The sequence below is a fragment of the Eptesicus fuscus genome, chromosome 19, assembly GCF_027574615.1.
Source record: "Eptesicus fuscus isolate TK198812 chromosome 19, DD_ASM_mEF_20220401, whole genome shotgun sequence".
Taxonomy (NCBI): Eukaryota; Metazoa; Chordata; class Mammalia; order Chiroptera; family Vespertilionidae; genus Eptesicus; species Eptesicus fuscus.
In genome coordinates, this window is record NC_072491.1 from 18,331,101 (window position 1) to 18,354,505 (window position 23,405).

The window sequence follows — 23,405 nt, forward strand, 5'->3', positions numbered from 1 at the left end:
GTTCCTCTAGGTATCTGAGTTTGCAAGGCCCCACGCAGGCCTTCCCTGAGGTAGTCAGGTTAAGCATGCGGCCCCTTTTTGTCCACAGTAGGTAATAGGCAAAGGCCGAATCCCACCTAGTCCCTCAAAGAGACTTAAGGAAAAACTTAGAGAGTATCAGTTTATAGTCAAACATTAAAAAATAAATGGAGAGCGATGCCCCTGAGGAAGAAGGAAAGTTGGGGACAAATAAAGGGTTCGGGCAGATCGTGGCGCTGCAGCAGGCCGTGAGGACAAGGAACTGATTAGGGAGCAGGAAGAGCATGAACACACCTCGGTGGAGAAAAAGCGGAAAAACCGGAAGTGCACACGTTAAAAACCCCGCATTCATTAAAAACTCCGCGGTAAAACACACACCTCACGCCCATCAAGCTCAGCCGCCGGGGCGTCCTCATCCTCCCAGCGCCGCGGGCCCCGCCCAGCTCGCCCCGCCCCCTTACCCGGCGTGGGCGTCCTCAACGTCCTGGCACCGCCCACGCGCCGCCCAGCTCGCCCCGCCCCCTGGCCCGACAGCCCCTCCGCCCAAGCCGCGTGCACGTGCGCGGCGGGTCCCGCCCCCTGCGCTTTCTCAACCAATGGGAAGTGGCGTCGTAATTCGCCACCACACCCGGCCTCGGGTCACGTGATCGCGTGTTTCCGCCCCCTCCCCCCAGCTGCCTCTAGGTTCTGAGAAGATGGCGAAGGTGTCAGAGCTTTACGATGTCACTTGGGAAGGTAACAGCAGGCGGAGCGGGCGCGGAAAGACCAGAAGCCCTGGGAGCGGGTGCGGGACACCGGGTGCCCTTGGAGAGCTGGGTTCTCTGCTCTGTCTCCCCGCACGGCAGCTCTCTGAACGGGCTGAGTTGAGGTGGTGGCCCAGGAGGAGGTGGAGGCTGGCCTGGGTCTTGCTTGGCCCGGCCCCCCACCGGTGTCAGCGCTGATGTCCCCACCGCTTGTGTTCGTCGACAGACCAATCCAGGGGCCCAGGGCAGCTTCTCTTTTGAGGCGGGGAGGGACCCGGGGCTGCTGGGCGGCGCGGAGCGGGCGGGATAGGTTCCTGCAGCCAAGAAAGACAGGACCTGGAAGGCCCTTGTATTGAGGGCTGTGTTGTCAGGCTTACAACTTGGTGCAGAAAAGGTGTGTGGGAGACCCACGAACAGATCTCCTTCTTCTGCATGCGGCTTGACGTCTCGCTCCCTCTTCAAAGCTGGATTTCTGATATCTTCCCTTTTTAATGACTCCTTGTCCCACTCCTCCTCAGAACACATTTACACACGCAACAGAACTTCCTTCTTCCGCAGGAATGTCTTTTCTACAGGGAAAGAAGGACTGGTATCTTGGGCAGGTGCTCAAGTGTGTGATGGACTTCTTCCCCCATCCTAGTTTCACGTAAGGTGGTGAAGTGTGTTAAGTCTGGAGGCAAACTTTGGACCAGTTTTGTAACAGAGATTTTTCCCTCCTGCAAAACTTGAGCGGGAAACATGCTTGAGAGAAGAGCCTTGAGTTTCTCTAGTCTAACGCATGAAATACCTGTATTTGAAATTCATGTTCCCAGCGTTTAACAGGAGACTTAAAACAGCTTATGTGTTCAAGGAATGCCTTGTTCCAGTGGTAAAACAATGGCCCGATAACAGGTGTACTGAGAGTTATATTCACCCAGGGTGAATAAATACCTCCAGGATTACAGAGTTGCAAACATGCATGGGAAAAGGTGAAATTCCTTTATACTTGAACTGAATTCAGTGATTATTGGTTTTGTGCCCTCTTGCCTACTGTGAATCTCGGTGTTTCTACCCGTATCAGAGAACCCCATGATATTAAACAAGAAAAGCGCTTAGAGCTATATCTTCTTGGATATATATGAAATTAAGCAGCCTACAGTCCCTACCTTCATGGAGTTCACAGTCTAATGAAGACAAACCTGTCAATATGTAGTTTTAAAAGGCTTCTCCGGACTTAAGTTGGATGGTAGATAGGTGGCTGTTATTTTTAATGTGTTTTGAAAATGTTTCGAATATGTCATGCTTCTTATTTTTAGAAAGTGCTGTTTGGAAACTATGTTCAATATAAGTTTCTCAGATGATGGTATCATGTATATAACCTTAAGGAATGAGTAGGTGTGTTCCATCAGACAAGGCGATTTAACTAAGTCACTTGGACTACTCTGTGGGCAGTCTAGAATAATAGCTGCTTCACAAGTTCCTTGAGGAACCAGAGAGAAAACACGTGAAAGTGCTTTTAAACTAAGTGCTATCTAGGAAAGATGATCTGGCTCCCACCCATGTCTCTAGCTCTGTCTTAACTATTCTTTCAGAGCTGACAGTGCTGCCTTTTGTTGAATTCCCTGAATGTGCCATGCTCCTCTTGTATTAGGGCTGGACACGTGCTGTTCCTCCCACTAGGAGTGTTCTTTCCTCATTGTCCCACTCTTGTCCCCATTATACTTTATCATTTCTCAGAATTTCCCCTCAGCAGTCATATATTTTAGAGAGTTTTCCTTGACTAACCCACAGCTCTTCCCCATCCCTCCACCAAAATTTTAAAAAGGGAAAGAAAAAGAACAGAAACCAAAAAGCAACGAAACCTACCCCTTGTCCTTTAAACTATGTGTTTTTATACTCTTGAAGTGCTTACCCAGTTGTGTTAAGTTGTTAAATTTTCTCTCTCCTAGAATGAAGGGAGGGACCAGGCCTCTTGTTCTAGTGCCTGATTTATGAGAGGAACTCAGTATTTATTTGCTGACTAAATGAATTGTTCGTTAGATTAATAATAAACATTAATAAATTGTTACCAAAAAAACTAAGTAATTTTTCTAGTGTTGGAATAATTTCTTTATATATTTCTGTGAGGGCTGTCAGTTGGACCTAGGTCCTCAAGAATTCCTTTGAATCATATAATGAACTAAAGTTGTAGAAATGGTTAGTTCAAAGAGTACTGTAAATCTCGTTATAGGAGAAGTGAACACATGTTTATAAAAGACCTATATAGTACATCTAACATTCTCCTAGTCTCTATTAGGTTCTATAGAAAAAGTAGAATATATGGTTTATTTATTCAGCCAGTTGAAAATTATTGAGGTTTATTAGAGGAGTTATTATTTAGTGATTTGGAGGTGGGACAGAGTTATAAGGAGGGTTCATTGAGGTTAGGGTATTTGGGCAGGATATGGATAGGATACCTAGCACAATGCCATTCATTACTTTTAAAGATAGTTGTATTATTTATAATATATTTGTAGTCTTCCAAAGGATCTGTCTTTCTTATTAAATTGGTATTCTGCTTTATGAACTTTGAGATACATGGACTTTTATATTAGTGTGAGTTTATTTTCTTTATAAAAAAATTTGACTTCATTTTAGTAATTTTGACATTGATCAAATATATTTATACATTATAACAAGTTTTGCGTTTTCAGAAATGCGAGATAAAATGAGAAAATGGAGAGATGAAAACTCAAGAAATAGTGAGCAAATTGTGGAAGTTGGAGAGGAATTAATTAATGAATATGCTTCTAAGCTTGGAGATGATAGTAAGTTTTTTAATTTATTATCTTTATGTTTGGCACATGTCTATTTACCATTCTTAGGTTTTTTTTTTAAATCTTATTTTTTCTAGTGTTTATAGCAATCTATCTGTGATTGTCACTTTTTAAAAACTCAGGAAGACTAATACTTTATTTTGAGAAGGCTTTATAATTTCTGTTAGTAGTAAAGCTATCAAATAGACGTTTTTGTTTTAAAGCTCATAGGGCTGCAGTCCTGGTCTGGTCAAAATGTATTTCATAAAGAATCCTTTAGAACATTAAAGGTATTAGATAATTGGAATTTTTTTTTTTTTTTTTACTTGCTAAGATACTGAAATAATTTACATTGCTGAAGCATATAAGAATACCTTCTTTTCTTAATTGCTGATAAAATACAGTAAATCAGTTTTCAGTTATAAGTACTTTTCTCTAAAATACCAAACAGGAAGAATTCATTATCTAGTTTTTGTTGGGAGATTTTATAGTAAATTTAGTTTTTTTCTCTATGTATCTAGTTTGGATCATATATGAACAGGTGATGATTGCAGCTCTAGACTATGGTCGGGATGACTTGGCATTGGTAGGTATTTAAACTAATTTTATTTTATATTTAATATGCTTCATGGATTATATGTATAAGACTTAGTATATGGCTTGTATAGAATGCTTTCTATAGCTGGTTTTCAATGCTACTCTTAAGGGTAGGTAGGCCTAACTGGGTACTTTGAACACAGTATGTTCTTAAATCTTTTTAACAATCCTGAGAAGTAGATATTTAGTATTCCAGTTTTACTGAAGAGGATAAATTAGTTGGTTATCTGCTTACTGGGTGAATTATGCTATATTATAGAGTATGTAATGAGAAGTAGATAGTTTAAAACAAGTTTATCTTTTGGGTTATTGAATATCTTTCATAGTATATGTTGTTAAATACTGTTTTGTAATATTGTAAATGTATACCTTAAACTATTAGAAAGTCCTAATATTTGCACAGCATGACTTAAATTACTAATGCTGCTTTTAAAATAGAGAATGATAATAGCTATATTTTGAGCCCATATCTGCCAGGTACTATGCTAAATGCTTTACATCATGCTTTCTTTAATTTTCACAATTATTTCTTTGTTTGTTTGTTTTTTGTTTATCCTTACCTGAGGACATTTTTCTATTGGTTTTTAGAGAGAGTGAAAGGGATGGGGAGAGAGACAGAGAGAGAAACTTTGATGTGAGAGAGATATATCGATTGGTTGCCTCCCAGCCACACCCTAGCCAGTTTGGCTCAGTGGATAGAGCATCAGCCTGTGGACTGAAGGATCTCAGGTTCGATTCTGGTCAAAGGCACGTACCTAGGTTGCAGGCTCCTCCCGGCCCCAAATCAGGATGTGTGTACTGACAAGAAGATTATATAATTTCAACAGAGAAATATTAAGCAAAGTATTAGTAGTAGTTGCCAGGGACTTCAAAGTACTACCAAAGAACTTATTTTTTATCTAAAGAATTTTTATGCATAGTTAGGAAGAAAATGCCAGGAAACTGTTGTAGATATTTAAATGGGGTTTGACACATTATGTAAGCAATTTTTGAGAAGTAATATGGTGGTAGTATTTGAAGTTATTAGTGGACACATGATCTGCTTATTTTCCTACTTATTAGTATGATTAGTGTCTGAGAACTGATGATTTCTCTCATGGTAATTTCAGATTTCTCCTTTTACCCCATTATTCATTAGATTAATATCACTTCATTTCATTATATTACACTAGTGGAATTATTTAAGAAGATACATTGAAGACTTATGTAGGTCATTATTTGTAGCCCATTTAGTATATGTAATATAATTACTACTTTTCAAGTCTTGTTTACCAATTATTTTTTTAGTTTTGTCTTCAGGAGTTGAGAAGACAGTTCCCTGGCAGTCACAGAGTCAAGCGACTAACTGGCATGAGATTTGAAGCCATGGAAAGGTAACTGAGTCTTGTCAACAGTGTGGTCCCATTTGAAAACAGCAGATATGAGGCCTATCTTTATGTTCTCCTATGCTTATGGCAGCATCATTGAGAGTGCAAGATCTCTTGCTCCTGAGATTCAGAGTAATGTCAGAGTGCTTCTCAGCATAAATCCTGGCCTTTACTCCCAGTAAATAGGATTTGACATAAAAGTGTAATCCACTTACCATCTCTGGGCTAGTGAAATAGATTATATTTTGGAATAAGAATTGGCTTCAAATAATCCTGTTTTTAGGATTTAATAGCTGGTTATCTAGCAAATTATTTAACTTTAAGGTTTTTTGGCTTCACTCCTCTGTAAAGCAAGAATATTACCAACTTGTCAGAATTCTTTGGGGACTTAATAAATATATGTGTAGGACCCTCATAGGTACTCAAGGTATAGAAACTATTATTATTAATTTTTTTATTGAGATATGATTGACATATTGTATTAGTTTCAGGTGCACAATATAATGATGTGATATATATGTATAATGAAACGATTTTAGCAAGTTTAGTTATCCATCACCACTCATAGTCATGAGAACTAAAAGTTCTGCTCTCTTAGTAACTTTCAATTACAACACAGTCTTGTTAACTATAGTAACCATGCTGTTAATTATTTATAAGTGGAAGTTTGATCCTCTTCACTCATTTCACACACTCCCACCTCCAGCCCCACCCCCACCTCTGGCAACCACCAATCCGCTTTCTTGATCTGTAAGTTCAGGTTCTTTTTGATTCCACATGTAAGTGAGATCATTCAGTACTTATCTTTTTGTCTGACTTATTACACTTAGCATAATGTCCTCAAGGTCCATCCAGGTTGTCATAAGTGGCAGAATTTCCTTCATTTTTATGAGTAAATAATATTACATTGTATACATGTCACAATCTCATTCATCTGTTGATGGACCCTTAGGTTGATCCATGTCTTGGCTCTTGTAAACAATGCTTTCATGAACATGGGGATGCATATATCTTTCACAGTAGTGCTTTTGTTTCCTTCACATAAATACCCAGAAGTGGAACTATTGGACTAAATGGTAATTTTATTTTTAATTTTTTTAAGGAATTCCCATATTGTTTTACATAGTTGTTCCAATTTACTTTCCCACAAACAGTGCACAAGAGTTCTCTTTCTCCATGTTCTTGTCAACACTTATGTCCTGTCTTCTTGCTACAGTAAGCTGTGATTATCTGTCTTTACATGTCTTCTAATTTTCGGGGAAGTGGTTTGACCTGTGACTTTAATTCTCTGATGAATCTAGAATTAGTTGGTTTGTCCAGTTTGTTTAGCTTTTTTCTTGTGTGGATGGGAGTGACAACTTCCAAGATCTTTTTACTTGCTGTTCCAGGAACCAGAAATGTTGAACATCTTTTCATAAAATTATTGACCATTTCTATATCTTCTTTGTTTTTAAATTGGGTTATTTGTCTTTTTTTATTAAGTTGTAAAAGTTCTCTATATAGTGTCTAGATACAAGGTCCTTATCAGATATACTAGAGGTCCAGTGCAGGAAATTCGTGCACGGGGATGTGGGGAGAGTCCCTCAGCCGGGCCTGCACCCTCTCCAATCCGGGACCCTTCGGGGGATGTCCGACTGCCTCTCGAAATCTGGGACTGCTGGCTCCTAGCGGCTCGCCTGCCTGCCTGCCTGATCGCCCCTAATCCCTCTGCCTGCCTGCCTGATCGCCCCTAACCGCCTCTGCCTCGCCCCGCACCCGGGACCCAGGATTCCCTCCTCCGGCTGGTCGCAGGCACCCAGGACTTGGGCCGGCTTTGCCTGGGCCGGCCGCAGCCGCAGGCGCCCGGGACCACGGGGTGGGCAGCTTGTCCCTCTCCTGGGCCGCAGGTGTAGACGCAGCCGCTGGCATCCGGGACTGCGGGGCAGGCGGCTTGTCTCTCTTCCAGGCTGCAGTCCTAGCCGCTGGAGCCTGGAACCGCGGGGAGGGTGGCTTGTCCCTCTCCCAGGCCCCAGGCGCAGGTGCAGCTGCTGGCACCTGGGATTGTGGGGCAGGCGGCTTGTCCCTCTCCCGGGCCACAGCCTGGCTGGTCCCCATTCCTTTCTCCCCAGTGTTGGCTGTCTGAGCCGTTATGGCGTGAAGGTGTGAGGGCGTGATAACCATTTTTTAATGTTTTTATATGGAAGAGTGGCTGTTAGATGTGCCTTTGTTAAATAGGATCATTAATCATTGATTCTCATACATGATTGTGTAAATTAGAATATGTGGAATTTTAAAAAATAAGTAGTTGCCTTGCTCCCACTTCACTGAAATCAGTTTGTGGGGGTGTAACCCAGATTTTTCTTTAAAAAACCCTGCAGGTAAAATGACAGGTATCAGAACATTGTTGACTAAATGTAAATTTTTGTTGACCGTCAGTGTATTAGGATCCTCTAGAGAACACCCCCCCTCCCCAATACACACACACAGACATTTACATACATACACAGAGAACCACATATATAAATGGAGATTTATTATGAGGAATTGGCTCATATGATTTTGGAGGCTTTGAAGTTCCAGAATCTGCCATCTGCAAGCTGGAGATCCAGCCAAACTGGTGCTATAATTCAGTCTGAGTCCAAGTCTAGAGGCTGAGAATGAAGGCAGCCGATGGTATAAATCTCATTCTGAGGATAGGGGGAGGAGGTAAGATGAAATGTCCCAGCTCAGAAGTGAGGCTGTAAAATAGGGTTAAATTCCTCCTTTCTCCACTTTAGTTCTATTCAGACCCTCAAGGAATTGGATGATGCCCACCCACATTGGGTAGGCAGTCTGTTTTGCTGAGTCTACCGATTCAAAGCTAATCTCATCCTGAAACACCGTCAGACATACCTAGAAATAATGTTTGATTTGGGCCAGTCAAGTTGACACATAATATTAACCATCACACTCAGTTTTTACATAAATTATTTTTTAAATTACAGTGTAATTTAAATATGTTTAAATATAAAACTAGATATTAGTGGCTTATGTATATAGGTTTTATACAACTATAAAAACAGTGAATGGCTTCATATCTTTCTCTGTCACTTCTGATATCTTTTCCAGAGGTATTTTAGTTGGAAAAGATTCCCAGGTGATTCTCATGTACTGTCTTGTGACAATTTCTGCTCTGTGGCATTAATTTTGCCCTTGTTTTGCATACTTTACTGTTTTGTTTCGTTATTATTTAATGATTTTATTTTATTCCCTCATTTAGTTGTAGATTCTTATGAGGCTAGCAGACCTATTATAGTACCATGTATTGGATGTCCAAACTAAGTTTCTTTATTTGAATTACTGCTGAGTCTAATTGACTTAGTGTGCAGGGATGTGGACACATGGAGTGAACACATTTACAAATTCAGTCTGCTTTTATTTTTTTCAATAGTCTGCTACAGATAACAAGAATAGGTAAAGTATTCTTACCTATTGGCATGACCATAATCACCAACATTGACTTGGGTACTAAAATTTTGGGGTCAGTGTATAGTTGAAAGATGAGTCACATGATATAAAGTATTCATAACTATCATTAAAAGATATCTTCCAGAAAATGTCATTAAGAGAAAAATATAAAATTAAAAATATCCTATAGGGAACTTATGAAGAGATCCCAAGACAATGTATCTGCTATTTCTGGTTTTAGAAATACTGCTATAAAAGTTTTTAAACATTGTTTTTTGCTTTCTTTAAAGATCTTTATTCAGAAATGGAGAAATTGATAGGAAGGGAATTGGAGGGTTATGAACATTGTTAGGAAGAAATTTCAGAATCACTCAGCTATTTCTTTGCATCCTAATCAAGGTTATCATATGTAAGAGTATATAGTTAGGGAAAGTTTTTTATTTGATTTCTAATGTATCCCTACTTAGATTCTCTATCACATAATGTTAATTTTGGCTTCTTAGTTATTTATTGTCATATGTGAGTATTTTTTCATTTGATAAATTTGTTAACTGTTTCTCTCATGAGATTGTAACCCAGCAAAGAGTACCGTATTTTCCGGCGTATAACACGACTGGGCGTATAAGACGACCCCCAACTTTTCCAGTTAAAATATAGAATTTGGGATATACCCGCCCTATAAGATGACACCCAGCGTATAAGATGACCCCCGACTTTTGAGAAGATTTTCCTGGGTTAAAAAGTCGTCTTATATGCCGGAAAATACGATAAGTATTACGTATGGATACTTAGTAGGTGCTTAATGAACTGAACCAGCTCAACTAAGAGAAGCTATTATAAATATTCATTAAAGGAGAATTAATACATAGATCATTCCTTGTGAATGGATTTATTAAAATTAAACTTTTCCTTATGTTTTATTGGTTGTAACTCTAGGTATAACTAGGATCATAAAGGATTCTCTTTGTGCTGCTAGATTTTACATTTGTATTTAGGTCCAATTAGATCAGTATGTTTTGAAGTAACTTTTTCTAGAAATACTTTATGTGATACTTTTTTCCATTAAAAAAATCCCACACCATAGCAAACCTTACTATTATAGGAATATAAAAAGTGACTTGGATAACAATTATAAATGCATGTAAAGCCCTGCCAGTTGAATCTTTTCCAGTATTTACTATTTGTCACTAAATTTTAAGTTCATGATTCTTGATGTTTCTTTTTCTTTTTAAATAGATATGATGATGCAATACAGCTATATGATCGAATTCTACATGAAGATCCAACTAACACTGTAAGTTAACTAATAGTTCTGAAGATGATATAGTTTATTTAAAAACGCAAAATTAATTCATTTTGGAAGTAACGGGAAAATACATATGGAACTATGTTTTATTATCTTATTTTAAATATTTCAAGATGGATCATTTTAAAAAATAGGTTTAAAACTCTCCAGTTAAATTTGACTTATGAGATATCTTACTAAAAAAAATTAATTAAAATTTGGGAAGAAAGAATTTTTATGTGCTTGCATAAAAGCCCAGCAAATCTCAGTGTGTTTTTTTGTGTAATATTTTGTTAAAGTTTATGAAATAGTAACTTGTCTTGTTTGTGTGAATTTTAGTTGTCTTAATGAGAAATGAAAGAAGTCATCTCAATAATTAGTATATGGAGTTAATGAAGGTGTTTTGTTTTGGATTTACTTTTTTCTACCAGAATAGGAATTACTATATCATATGTAAATATATTTAAAGGAAAAATATGTAAATATCTTTAATTCTGATTTTGAACAAATTTTATATCAGTTTATTGGACAAAATATTTGTTGCAAATATACTTATATAACATAATTTGTTTTAAAAATACCCTGGTGAAAAAATTTTTTATTGTTGAGAACATTTTACTTTAGTATTGGTATAATGGCTTCCCTCAGATTTACCTTCTATTAAATGAAAAGTTAAAGAGAGACCTTAAATAACATCAGGCATTTTTAATGTTTTATGTTATGTCCTTGCATACATATGCCTGCTAAAATAAAAATATTTTTTAGAAATTTTAAACATAAAACAGTTTGAGTTTGTATTGTCTTTTTATAAAAGGAGAAATTCTTACATTAACACATAATACAAAAACATGGTGTTCTCTTATTTGGTAGTATTTCATTAAAATGCACATTTAAAATAAGCTAATAAAATATATGATTGTGGATTTTAAGATGCAGAAATGTTTAATAATTGAACATAAGTCATTTGATTCATTTAAAAATAAATTATGTATGCTAAGTTAGGAAATGATTTCATATTGAAGTGTGCAATTTCTAGATAGCATTAAACCAAGCATTCATTGGTCATAAATCTCTGATCTCTGCTTGTCCCTTTTGATACATTATTTAGTATATTGCTTAAAAGATGGAGTTTTTTTCCAGTTTTTTGAGATATAATTGACCAGTAACATTATACAAGTTACACAACATGGTGATTTGCTATCTATATATATAAAACCCTAATATGCAAATAGACTGAATGGCAGAAACTGGTCACTATGATGTACGCTGACCACCAGGGGGCGCACTTGGAACATGGCGGGTGTTGGCAGCAGGCAGCAGAGCACAGAACATAGCGGGCATCAGCCAGGCGGGATGGTGGAGTAGGTGAGCAGGGGTGCCAGACTAAGGCAGGGCCCCTGTCACTGTCATTGGGGCGAGCCTCTGGTGGTTACTGAAAATTCTTTGTTCCAGTGCGCCATGGTCCTGCCTGGTGCTCGCATCTGCTGCGGGCGCTCAGCGCTGCCCCAACCGCTTGGTGCCATCAGCAGGTGCGAGCAGTGGCTGCTGGCTCTGACGCCCCTGAGGGCTTCTTTGCCTCCCCTTGCTCCTGAGGGGCAATTGGGGTAGCAGCCGCCGCTCGCACCCGCTGCTGGTTCCGGCCCCAATTGCTCTGTCCATGAGGTTGGCACTGTCAGCGCTTGGGAGCAGCCGCTGTGGGAGCGGGACTGCCAGCAGACAGGATGGGGGGATGGGCAGGGAGGGCCACGTCGGGAGGGGCCAGGTGGGGGCATGGAGGATGGGCCGAGACCTGCCCCTGTGCCCACCGCAGCTTCACGGTCCACAGTTCCTTTCAAGGTGCACGAATACATGCTCTGGGCCCCTAGTAAGTATATAATTTGCAATGTTTTATATTTGTGTTTTTAATATCCCACACCTGGGAAACTTCCTAGGTTTTTGTTTGTTTGTTTGGAACATATTTAAATGGTAAGGATTTATTATTTTGTGAAGATTCTAAGAATATAGAAAATTCAGGGAAAAGTTTTGGCATAACTACAAATCCACCTATTATTAAAAAGAAAAAAAAAAAAAGGAACAGCTTCTGTTACTTTTGTCTAGATATTCCCAATAAAGATAGTTAAAATAGGAAAGTTTTGAATAGTGTTCTAAACTTAACTGTATAAAAAACACTGTTTGTTGTTCTGAATATTTTTATTTTAACTCTAAGACTTGACCTGTTTTAAAGGTATTTAATTTTTTTACCCATCCACACAGGGTGGGACAAAACTAAGTTTACAGTTATACTGATAAAGAATATTATAATTATAATTAATAAAATAAATAAATAAATAAATAATACAGGAATAAACTGTGTTTCATATACTCACAACTGTAAACCTATTTTTGCCCTACCCTATATATTGAAAAAATGAAATCAAGTTTCTGAAAAACGTTTGAGTTTCATACATTTTTCTCATATTAGGTTAAAAATTAATAGCTTGTAATTTATTTTCTTGAAATTAGGAATCAAACATTTTACTTTTGTGTCAGTTTAAGTTGAGGATATTTTAAATAAGTTATTTCACTTTTTCAAGACCTAAAATAATATGTAATTACTAGAAGCCCGATGCACAAAGATTTGTACCAGAATGGGCCTTTCTTTCCCTGGCTGCCAGCACCGCTTTCGCTCTGGCCAGAGCCGCCTTTCCACCTTCCTACTCTGCTCAGAGGCCCAGAGCAGCTAGGGGGCGGAATGCCTGCATTGTCGCCATGGCGATGATGCAAGCGTCCCGCCCCCAGCCGCTTGGAGGCTGCATATGCAAATTAACTGCCATCTTTGTTGGGTTGATTTGCATACTCACTTCTGATTGGCTGTGGGCGTCATGAAGGTACGGTCAATTAGCTTGTTTGTCTATTATTAGGTAAGATATATTGTTCTGTCTTTGTAGTACTTTCTATGTTTTATGGCTTTAAGACTGGCCAAAAGAGAAATTCAAATGGTTCCCCTCATTGACTATATATGAAGTTGTAGTAACTAAATGTCTTAGTTGTTAGGTGAATATTTTAGAACAAGGTGACTAAAATCAACTGTTAAATGTATTATTCTTTTATAAGAGATTATTTATCTAATCTCTACTCAGTCCCTTCTGTCCTGCTGTAAATGATGATTATGTTTCATGAGCCACCCACCAAAGTGTTGATGTTACTAAGAATTAAAGACGCTGTTTCTGTTACTGTATCCGTAGAAAATACTGAGGTAGACATTGAAGGAAATAACAAAGCCATATAAGACCTAGAACTGAAAAAGTGTATTAGGGAAAGACTTTACTTATATTAAGTAGTCAAATTATTATTTAGAAGACATCACAGTTTCTTTTCCCAAAGCACCTTCATTATCTCAAAGATGAGTAAGTCCAGTTCTGTTTTCATCTGTAGTTTTAATTCAAGCTTGTAACTAATTCTTTGCATTGTCTAAAAGTGGTTATGTGATTCTTTTACTGGTCTTGTGCATCTATGCTCCTTGATAACCACTATAGAAATGAGGTTGTTATTCAAGCTTTAAAGAGCTCTCTTTATGCATTCATTATTTCAAAAAACATTTGTTGAGTGCTTGCAGAGTGTTTGGTGTTGGGAATAGAAGGATGAATTAAACACCATCCTTGACTTTGCTTTTAGAGTGGCAGGATGATATAATGAATGGATTTTGGACTTTGAGATAGACTTATTAAGTCCTGGTTCTTTGATGACTTGCTGTGTGATTTTTGAGCCTTGTAGGCTTTGAAAGATGAGTGTGGCTTGAGACAAAGCCATCGTATTTCATGAATGTCATGAGTAAGTTTTAACATTAAAGCACAAGGCCTACCTAGGGCAAAAAGAATAAAGTAATTATAATAGAAGTTTTTAAATTTTTCTTTTGGGAAGTTACTGAAATGGAACACCTTCTCCCCATCTATTTAAAAAATGTTTTGAAATACTCTTTTGAAAAAGTAATTTTAATACCCAGGTTAAAAATTACAAATAATACAAAACAATGTGTAGTGGAAAAATAAGTCTTTCCTTCCATTCCTGATTTCAAGTCCTCCTTCACTTAGTCAAACATTGTTAGTAATTTCTTTGTATTTTTCTAGATAATCTTTTTCCTATACACTTACGATACGTGTGCATGTTTGTGTATCCCTTTTGACAGGGAGAATTGCTGAAAATGCAAATGGTGGCATACTTTACCTAGCAGTGTATTTTAAAGGTCATGTCATGTCAGCGTAAGCTTTATATCATCCTTTGAGAAGCTGCATAGCATTGCATTGCATGGATGTATAGTCTCTGTCTTCATGAAAAACAGTTTTACTTAAGACCTTTTTGGTGAACTCTTATGTTGATTTTGATGTCTTCCTCCCAGAAAGTGTTGCAGTTGATGTCGTTTGAGGGATAGATTCCTGGAGTAAAATATCTGTCAGGAAGTTACATGCATTTTAAGTTTTGATAGGGGTTACCAAATTTCCCTGCACAAAGGGTTTTTTTTTTTTTAGCTGGTATAGTCATTTCTATGGTGGAGGAGATGCTTCTCTCTCTGTGTCCTTCCACATGGCATATTTAACTTTTGCTAGTATGATTGATTAAAATGTTACCTTGTTATTTACATTACCAGTGATGTGGAATACCTTTTTAAAAAAATATGTTTTTATTGATTTTAGAGAGGGAAGGGGAGAGAGAGAGAGAGAGAGAGAGAGAGAGAGAGAGAGAGAGGATCTGAGAGGATCTGAGAAACATTGATTGGTTGCCTCCAGCCGCACCCCGACCAGAGACTGAACCTGTAATCCAGGCATCAAACACTCGACCTTTTGGTGCATCATCCCAACCAACTGAGTTACATCAGCCAGGGCTCCTCAAAACCTTTTTTTTTTTTTTTAAACATATTTTTATTGATATCAGAGAGGAAGGGAGAGGGAGAGATAGAAACATCAATGAGAGAGAATCATTGATTTCCTGTCTCCTGCACACTCCATACTGGGGATCAAGTCCACAACCTGGGCATGTGCCCTGACCTGAATCGAACTGTGATCTCCTGGTTCATAGGTAAACACTCAACCACTGAGTCACACCGGCTGGGCTTCCAAAACCTTTTTGATGATTTTTTTCCTTGACCTTGGGTAGTTTCTTCACACACATGCACTGATCAATACCAAGCTGAATACTCAAGGGGAACCTCCAGAGTCCTTATTCTGTGTTTTTTTTTTCCCCCCTCCAGTACTCTGGCCTATTAATGCTAACCTCTTTGATCTTCCTAGACTCTCAGCTCCTTCTTCTGATCTCAGAGTCTGCTGGGCTCAATCTGGTTTTCTTCCTCTCTGCACAGCATCCTTGAAACTCTCTTAAGGCAGCAAGCCAGGGCAATAAAAATAGGACTCACCTCATTTGTTTCCTGCCTCTCAGGAATTACTGTCTTTTGCTGCCTGTTGTCCTGTGGTTTAAAATGGTTGTTTCACCTGGCCTGTATTTTTCTCAGTGGTTAGAGCGTCGGCCTGCCGACCATATGGTCTCGGGTTTGAATCCAGGTCAAGGGCACATACTTTGGTTGCAGGTTCCCCAGCCCTGGTAGGGGTGCTTGCTGGAGGCAAACAATTAATGTGTCTCTCTCCCTCCTTCTTCCTCCCCTTCCCACTCTTCTACCCCCTCCCTCTTCCCCTCCCTCTCCCTCTCCCTCTCTCTCAATACAAGGTTGTTTTATGTATTTAGTCGAGGTCTTTGGTTGTTTCAGACAAGAGGGTAAATCTGGTCCCTGTTACATCATCTCAGCTAGAAATGAAATCCCTGCTTCATGTTCCTTTAAATGATCAAGATAAATAAAGATTGGTTCTTATGTCAGAACATGGTGTTATTTTTCTCTAAACCTGGAAAGCTCTGTATATTATGTGACTTAGTAATAAATTATTATTGCCTGTATGGTAGTAATTGCCATGTAGGTGGTTTTTAAGCTTTCACATTAGGAAAACTGGCTTCACATACTTAAATAGTTACCACTTAAACACTTGTTTTAAACTTCAGAATATTAGGAGATAAAATGCTATACCTTTGGTTTTACATGATTAAGCACTATATTGCTCATATAGTAGAGATTTTTTGGGCATGTTTCTCAAACTGATTAATAAAGCCCCATATTTAAAATCTTATACTTAACTGTTAAGTATTTATTAGGTGGACAACAGTTTTTAAAGTAGGCTATTACAAATTTAATACAGAATTTCTGTTTGTTTTACATTATAAATTATATTTCACCTACAATACACATAATTCAAAATAACATTATTTAATTTGCAATATTTCAGATTCTTTCAAGTAGTTTTATAGGAGGATCTAGGATGCGAATCAGAAATTTCAGATCTTCTAATTCGATCTCTTTTGATGCATTTATGTTGTTTAAACCTCTATTTTCCATCATTTATAAAAAGAATTGTTTTCAAAAGACATTTTAAAAGATTAATTATCCTTGAAACACTACAGGAGTACTTTATAAACTATATTCTGCAGAATGCTGCTGACCTAAAAATATTGATGTATGTTCGACAGTAGAGAAATGGTTCTGTTTCAAATCACTGAGAAAATGAGGTTAACAACATTAGACAGGCGTTTTTAGTACACCTTTCTTCACGAATCTCATACTCTGCATAGTGGTGTCCATTACGGTGTTCATACCATACCTCTTATTATGACTGTAGAAGTATTAGTTGCCATTCAGGTTTATACTTTGACTTTTGTCTGAATTGTGATACTTGGATGCAATTTTTTCAACACGTTTCATTGTATCTATATAAATTATCTCATCTCAGCTGGTGCAAATCCTGTAAGGTTTGGGGTAAGATATCAATGTCAAACTAAGCAAGCCTGTGCCTATTCTTTAAAGATCTCATAAGTAGAGCTTTTGGCAAGGCTTAAAACACAAATCTTAAGCACAAAGCAAAGGTAAAAAGAAGGAAGATAACATTCATTTAATATCATTATATTCTGAGTATTATTTTAGTTGCTTTACAATGATACTTGGAGATTGGTGATATTAATGAGGTTTGTAAACAATAAATATTTTGCCCTTGATTAGAAAGCTGATAAGTGAGAATAGTTGGGCTTTAGTTATTTTTTTCCCCAAAAAAATCTGGACTCTGTGCTCTACCGTATGGAATAAGTATCATGAAAAATGAAAAGAATAAACAAATTTGTTTCAAATGATATTGGATCAGTGAAATTAAATATATGTCCAAAAGAAATTAGTTTCTTAATTGTATGGTAATTTATTCCTCACCTGTTTTCAGAAGGACTTCTAATAAGGCTTTCATTTGAAGGCTAATATTTTCCCTAAAGGCTCTAGGATTGAGTTACTTTTAGAACTTTACTTCTATATTTCTTATAAATTATCGAGACTTTCTAAATTTTACATATATTATGGTGCTTTCATTGTTTTACATACTGAAATTATTCCAAATATATTTCAGTAACTTCTGTGTGGTAGGCATTGCATAAGGCCTTTGGCCTGAGTCAAATATTCGAGGATGCACATTTTTAACACGTAGGTTATTTTTTGTTACTGAAATATTGTTATTGCTATTATTATAAACTAGAGGCCTGATGCACAAAAATTTGTGTAAGAGTAGGCCTTCCTTCCCCCAGCTGCCAGCACTGGCTTCCCTCTGGCACCCAGGACCTGGGCTGCTTCCCTCCAGCCCCGGCTTCATCTGGAAGGATGTCCGGTCCAATTAGCATATTATCTTTTTATTATTATAAACTAGAGGCCCAGTGCATGATTGAATCATGAACGTGTAGGGTCCCCTACACGCTTTCGCTTTCGATCACAGGGGAGCTGGGTGCCTGTCCGCTGATGCCTGAGTGGACAGGCACCCAGCTCCCACGCTTTTGCTTTCGATCGCAGGGGAGCTGGGTATCTGTCCGCTGGTGCACCAGGCCTTTCAGAAGCCTCCGGCACGGCGAAGGCTTCTGAAAGGCCTGGTGCCTGAGCGGACAGGCACCCACACTTACGCTTTCGATCGCGGGGGAGCTGGGTGCCTGTCCGCTGGTGTCTGAGCCGACAGACACCCAGCTCCCCCGCTTTTGATGGTCCACGGTGGGACGTGAGCTCGCTGCCCCAGAGGCCCCTTCTGTGCCGCAGCACAGCCATGGCGCAGACGCTGAGCTCGAGCCGCCGCTGGCGACGTGAGCTCAGCTTCCCGCTGGCCCAATCGGCCACCCCGGCCACCCCGAGTCCCGCCCCCCCGCGCCTCCTGGCCAATCGTGGGCATAGCGAAGTTATGGTCAATTTGCATATTTGTCTATTAGGTAGGATGTTGCTCTTGGTCTCATTGGGGAGTCTCTTGATTTTCTGTGTTGTTTTTTGTTGTTGTTTGTTTGTTTTTTGACTCTCACTTCTTCAGAGCAAAATCTCCCACCTTTTTCACTCCTTGACTGGTAGCTCCATTAGTCTAAAGAGAATCCATCTATTTTACTTCCATTGTCTGCATCTTGTGGAGTATGTATTATATAAAAAAGTAATAATAATGATAATTAATAAGCTTAATCTGGCCCTAGTGTGTTTTATTGTTTAGCCTTCTGCATTGAATAAAATAAACAGAGATGGAGGGGTTGTAAATTTATTAATTCATATAGTGCCCTCCAGTCCCAGACTGTTCACTGCAGCCTTAGTGCATAGTCTTGATTACACACAATATTGCTGTCTCCTATGCCTTTGCTCCAGTGTTCCTCCTATTATGCAATGTCTTCCACATTACTTCCTCTTTTGCTTTCTTAATGTCTACTTGCCCGTTCTATTTCAGTTCAGGTGTCACATCTGGGACCCTCTTTGTTTCCTGACCTCTTCCACTCGGCTACAGGCATGTTAGGATCTACTCCATCACAACAACTCCCTATACTCTATTATTGTTTTTCTTTTATTGATGTATCTTTCTCTTTATATTTTCATTGTCTAGCATAGTACCTATCATATAGTAGGTTTTCAGTACATATTTGATGAATGCATAAATAAATGTCATTGATTTTTAAAAATTCTTTTTTTAACTTTGTTGAAAATATTACAGATGTCCCCATTTTTCCTGTTTACCCCTCTCCACCCAGCTTCCTCCCCTGATTTTGTTATTTATTATTTAAAAAACTTTAAAATGCAAGTTTAAATGTTTTGTCTATTTTAAAATATGTCTTTCGGGACCTATATTATTCATTTGAAAGACTCATAAGCAGATTGTTCTCTTAAAATTGCAAAAAAGTTATCAGAAGCCATATTTGTATAATGGCATTCAAGTGGTCATGGTGATATTTTTTTTCTTAATCTCAACTATTCCTCTGTCTCTTAAGATACAGATCTTATGAATGAGACAGAGTAAAGGATTTTAGGGTGGATAAAGATTAAGATTCCCTGCTGGCTTGTAATTATCGGAATCTGGATGGTTATTTATTTGAATGAAATGATGCATATATGTGTACATCAAAAGTAAAGCATATGTGATTGTTAGAGGAATGTTTGAATTCCCCGGTGGGATGTCATGGGGTATGTTTATAAATCTCCACTAAGCAGTAGTTCTACAATAGAGTTTCACTGGCATTGAGATAATAATTTGCACAGTCAAATTACCTTCTTTACAAAAACCCAGGGAATCATGAGCGCCTAATCCTTTATTAATGTCAACCCATAGGCTGCAAGAAAGCGTAAGATTGCCATTCGAAAAGCCCAGGGAAAAAATGTGGAGGCCATTCGGGAACTGAATGAATATTTGGAACAGTGAGTGTTTTCGAAGAGGAATGTGTTTCGTTATTCTGATAAATCTTTTTTAATTAAAATGGAATTTGCATTGATTTTCCTTTTTGCCCACATGCTGTTTATTTACCAAATATCTACACACTTTTTTTTTTCCTTTTCCCTCACCAGATTTGTTGGAGACCAAGAAGCCTGGCATGAACTTGCAGAACTTTATATCAATGAACATGAGTAAGTTGTTAAGTACACATACAATTTTGTTAGGAGTGCAGTTTTCATCACTATCTAAGTTTAGAAGGTCTAATGGTTTCCGAAGGATTGGTGAGAAGGTATGAGTCATGCCATTTTAAATGAACAAAATAAATAGTTAAATGAAAAAATAACAAATCCATGATTTGATGGATATAATATGTGAATTGCTTTAACTTGGTTATTTGTTTTTTACTAAATTATTTTTGTTGGGGAAATAAGTTTTTCTTTAAAATGCATAAAGCATTCTTTGGAATTAGGAAGGCCTGCATTTGTTGAGCTATGGTTATTTTAGTGAATAAAAATTGTGAATTTTTAGAGTTCTAATTGTTCTTATAATACAAAGAGTATTATACTCCCTGCTGTTTAAAAATTCTGTCAATTGTATGCATTTATTAGCCTTAGTACTAAGAGAATCAAGTCTTCCAAAGTAGAGAAGCATCCTGTTGCCTGGGTAAAAAACCAAGAATAATCAAGAATGTTGAATGCTGTAGGAACTGGCTTATTGGATATTTAATGTTTTTGTTAGCTTTTTTTATTGCTGCAGTGACAGGAGGAAATCCCAGTGTGAGAGGATTAGCCCAGTCTTAGTGCAAGTTTTCTAATAACACAGCATTAACGCTAACCTCCATCCAGAGGCAGGACCCCTGCCCCCCCTTAGTTCTTCTGAATCTGAAATATATCACATTGCTTTTTTCTTTCTTCTAGAGAGAATAGAATCAGATTCTCATGCACATCTTACTATGCATGAATAATTAATCTCATTCTCATACTACAAATAGCTGACACAGGAAATAAAATAGAATGAAGATACTTGTCTGTTGCCTTTGCTCAGGGCTGTATATGTAATGCGAAATGGAGAGCTAAGGTAGTTAATTGCATAATTCTGAGATTAGTGGGGGCTAATATTAAAATTATAACATCATTTAATGAATGTATACTATATTCTGGGAAGCAGTCTCCAGTTCTATACCATATTTTGACTCTCAGATTCTCTTTATTTTCCCTTAGGAAATTATTTTCCAAATCATGTTCAGCATAGATGAGTGTATACTTATATATTCACATATGTGAACATATTTAGGATTCTCTTATGCATGTGAGATTGGTAATTAAACCAAATTACCATTTGGTAATTATTACCATTTGATTTAAATGGTAATAATTTCATTTCCTTATTTTTTAAGTCCATATTTATGAAGTATATAGTATATATTTTAAATAACATGAACTGAATTTTCAGAATGCAGTAAAAAAACAAGTTTTATTTTGTTCATAAGACAGATGATAGTCATCTAAAATATTTTTGTGCCGTTTGAAGATCTGTGATTAAAAGCATTTAAACACATTTCAAATCATCAAGGAAATTATTTTATTAATTAAAGGAATACCTAATGCCGAAAATTTGGAAAATTAAATAAAGAGTAAAGATGAAGGAAAAAATCATGTGTAATTGCATCATCTAAAGTTAACTATAGTTTATTTTTTATTTTTTAATATCTCTTGAAACAAACAGAAACCTAAAATGGAATTATCTTTTGTGGCCTAATGCTTTTCACTTAAGTTATATTGTCAAAATTTTTTTTATTACAGTAAATATTCCACAATGTGATTTCAGTGTCTTTATATTATTCCATCTTATTAAATGTAACCTAGTTTTCTTAACTAATTTTCTTAGTGAATAAAAAGGTTGTTTTTCATTTCCACTATCATGCTATACTGCTTTATTTTAATTGTTTCTTTGGGCTAAATTCTTAGAAATAGAATTACTTGATTAAATGATATGCACATTTTCAGGGATTTTGATAACTTGTTCCTAGTTCACTCTCAAACCAGCTATTATTAGTGTCCCTTTAACAACATTGGGTGCTATCATTCTTTTTAATCTTTGCAAATTTTGTTAGGTGAAAATTAGTTACCCCTTAAAAAATTTATTTTAGAGCTCTTTATATAAATGATTGGAACATTTGTTTTTCCAGAAATATATGCTTGGTAGTTGAGTTTTTTTTCATATTGATTTTTAAAAAAACAGGTTTTATTTTTAGATGGTCATATGTATCCATTTTCATTGCTTGTATGTTTTCTGTCCTCTAAGAACTGTATAAATATACCACCTCTGTTTTGCATGTTTCTAATATTTCTCGATTTAATTCTCAAATAGGTTACACTTTATTTTTAACCTATCATTAAATTTAATATTTGCTTCATCTTGTAATGCCCACATTTAGTTTTGCTTTGTTTTGAATCTCTAAAGAGTTTATTGAGATAGAGTTGAATGTACACTTAAGAGAAATAAAAAATCCAAAGCAATTGAAAACTACAAAGACAGAAAAGCACCTGAAAAATTTCTTTTCAGAGGAAATGATAATTGTGTTCAGCTTTCCCTTTTATCCTGTATCACAAAACTCTTTTTGGTCTTAAAGGTATTCATTCACAAAATAACCATTTATTTTTTCAAATTGAGCACTTAGAAGAAATATTCAGATGTAGAGTACTTGGAAATAAATACCTTCAGATTTTTTGAAGTGAAAATCAGAATCTGTTCACTTAATTCATTTTGTTTGGGCAAGTCATTATAGTAGGTAGGATTTGTGTGTGTGTGTAAGTGGTAAATTATTGTGGGATGTCAGCTTAGCACAGTTTTATGGACACAGTAGCAAAAATGTAGCAATTTAGGAATTCCTAGATATATTTAACATTTTGGCATTTTCTGCATATGAATAGTTTATAAGCTATTTTAAATATAATAGGTCACAGGCATCATTGCTAGTCTAAATCTAGAACTTTTACTCTAAATTTTCACAGTAGAATGTTCATATAAGCCTATTCAGTGTTTTGAGAGAGAGAAAAGGGGAAATAGAATTCCTCCATGAATTTTTTTATGTCTTTTATGTTACCTTTATTTAAGTTTGCTTCTGATTTATAAATTCTAGTGTGTATTTAGTTATTCAAGTGGTATATGTTACACCAATTGACCATGTTGAGATACTTTACTTGTTTTAAATATAAAACAATATAACATATCTAAAATATATATTTTTGTTTATATGTATTGTTAGCATTACCAATACATATTATAAACCAAAAATACATATTTTAAACAGACACTTAAAGTTTTTTACTTGATTTGTAGTTAAAACTAGATATTATATTAGTAAGAATCAGCTAGTATTATACATTAATTATGATAGTGATTACGGTTCCTTTTTGTAGGCCCAG

At 36.9% G+C, this 23,405-nt stretch overlaps 1 protein-coding gene across 4 annotated transcripts in view; it reads left to right on the plus strand.

Moving 5' to 3' along the window:
* The first annotated feature begins 692 nt into the window (after positions 1–692).
* Positions 693–23,405, plus strand: part of EMC2 (ER membrane protein complex subunit 2) — a 61,946-nt gene continuing 39,233 nt past the window's right edge. For 3 of the 4 annotated variants that reach the window (XR_008554572.1, XM_054708544.1, XM_008143394.3), the window contains exons 1-7: positions 693–753; positions 3,434–3,547; positions 4,057–4,121; positions 5,420–5,505; positions 10,162–10,219; positions 19,876–19,961; positions 20,109–20,168. Coding sequence is in view for 3 of the 4 variants with exons in the window: in XM_054708544.1 (XP_054564519.1) it covers positions 714–753; positions 3,434–3,547; positions 4,057–4,121; positions 5,420–5,505; positions 10,162–10,219; positions 19,876–19,961; positions 20,109–20,168 (509 nt within the window). In the remaining variant the exon portion in view is untranslated. Of the gene's footprint in view, positions 754–1,319; positions 1,408–3,433; positions 3,548–4,056; positions 4,122–5,419; positions 5,506–10,161; positions 10,220–19,875; positions 19,962–20,108; positions 20,169–23,405 lie in introns of all 4 variants that reach the window. The other variant, XM_054708543.1, reaches the window with a different exon arrangement.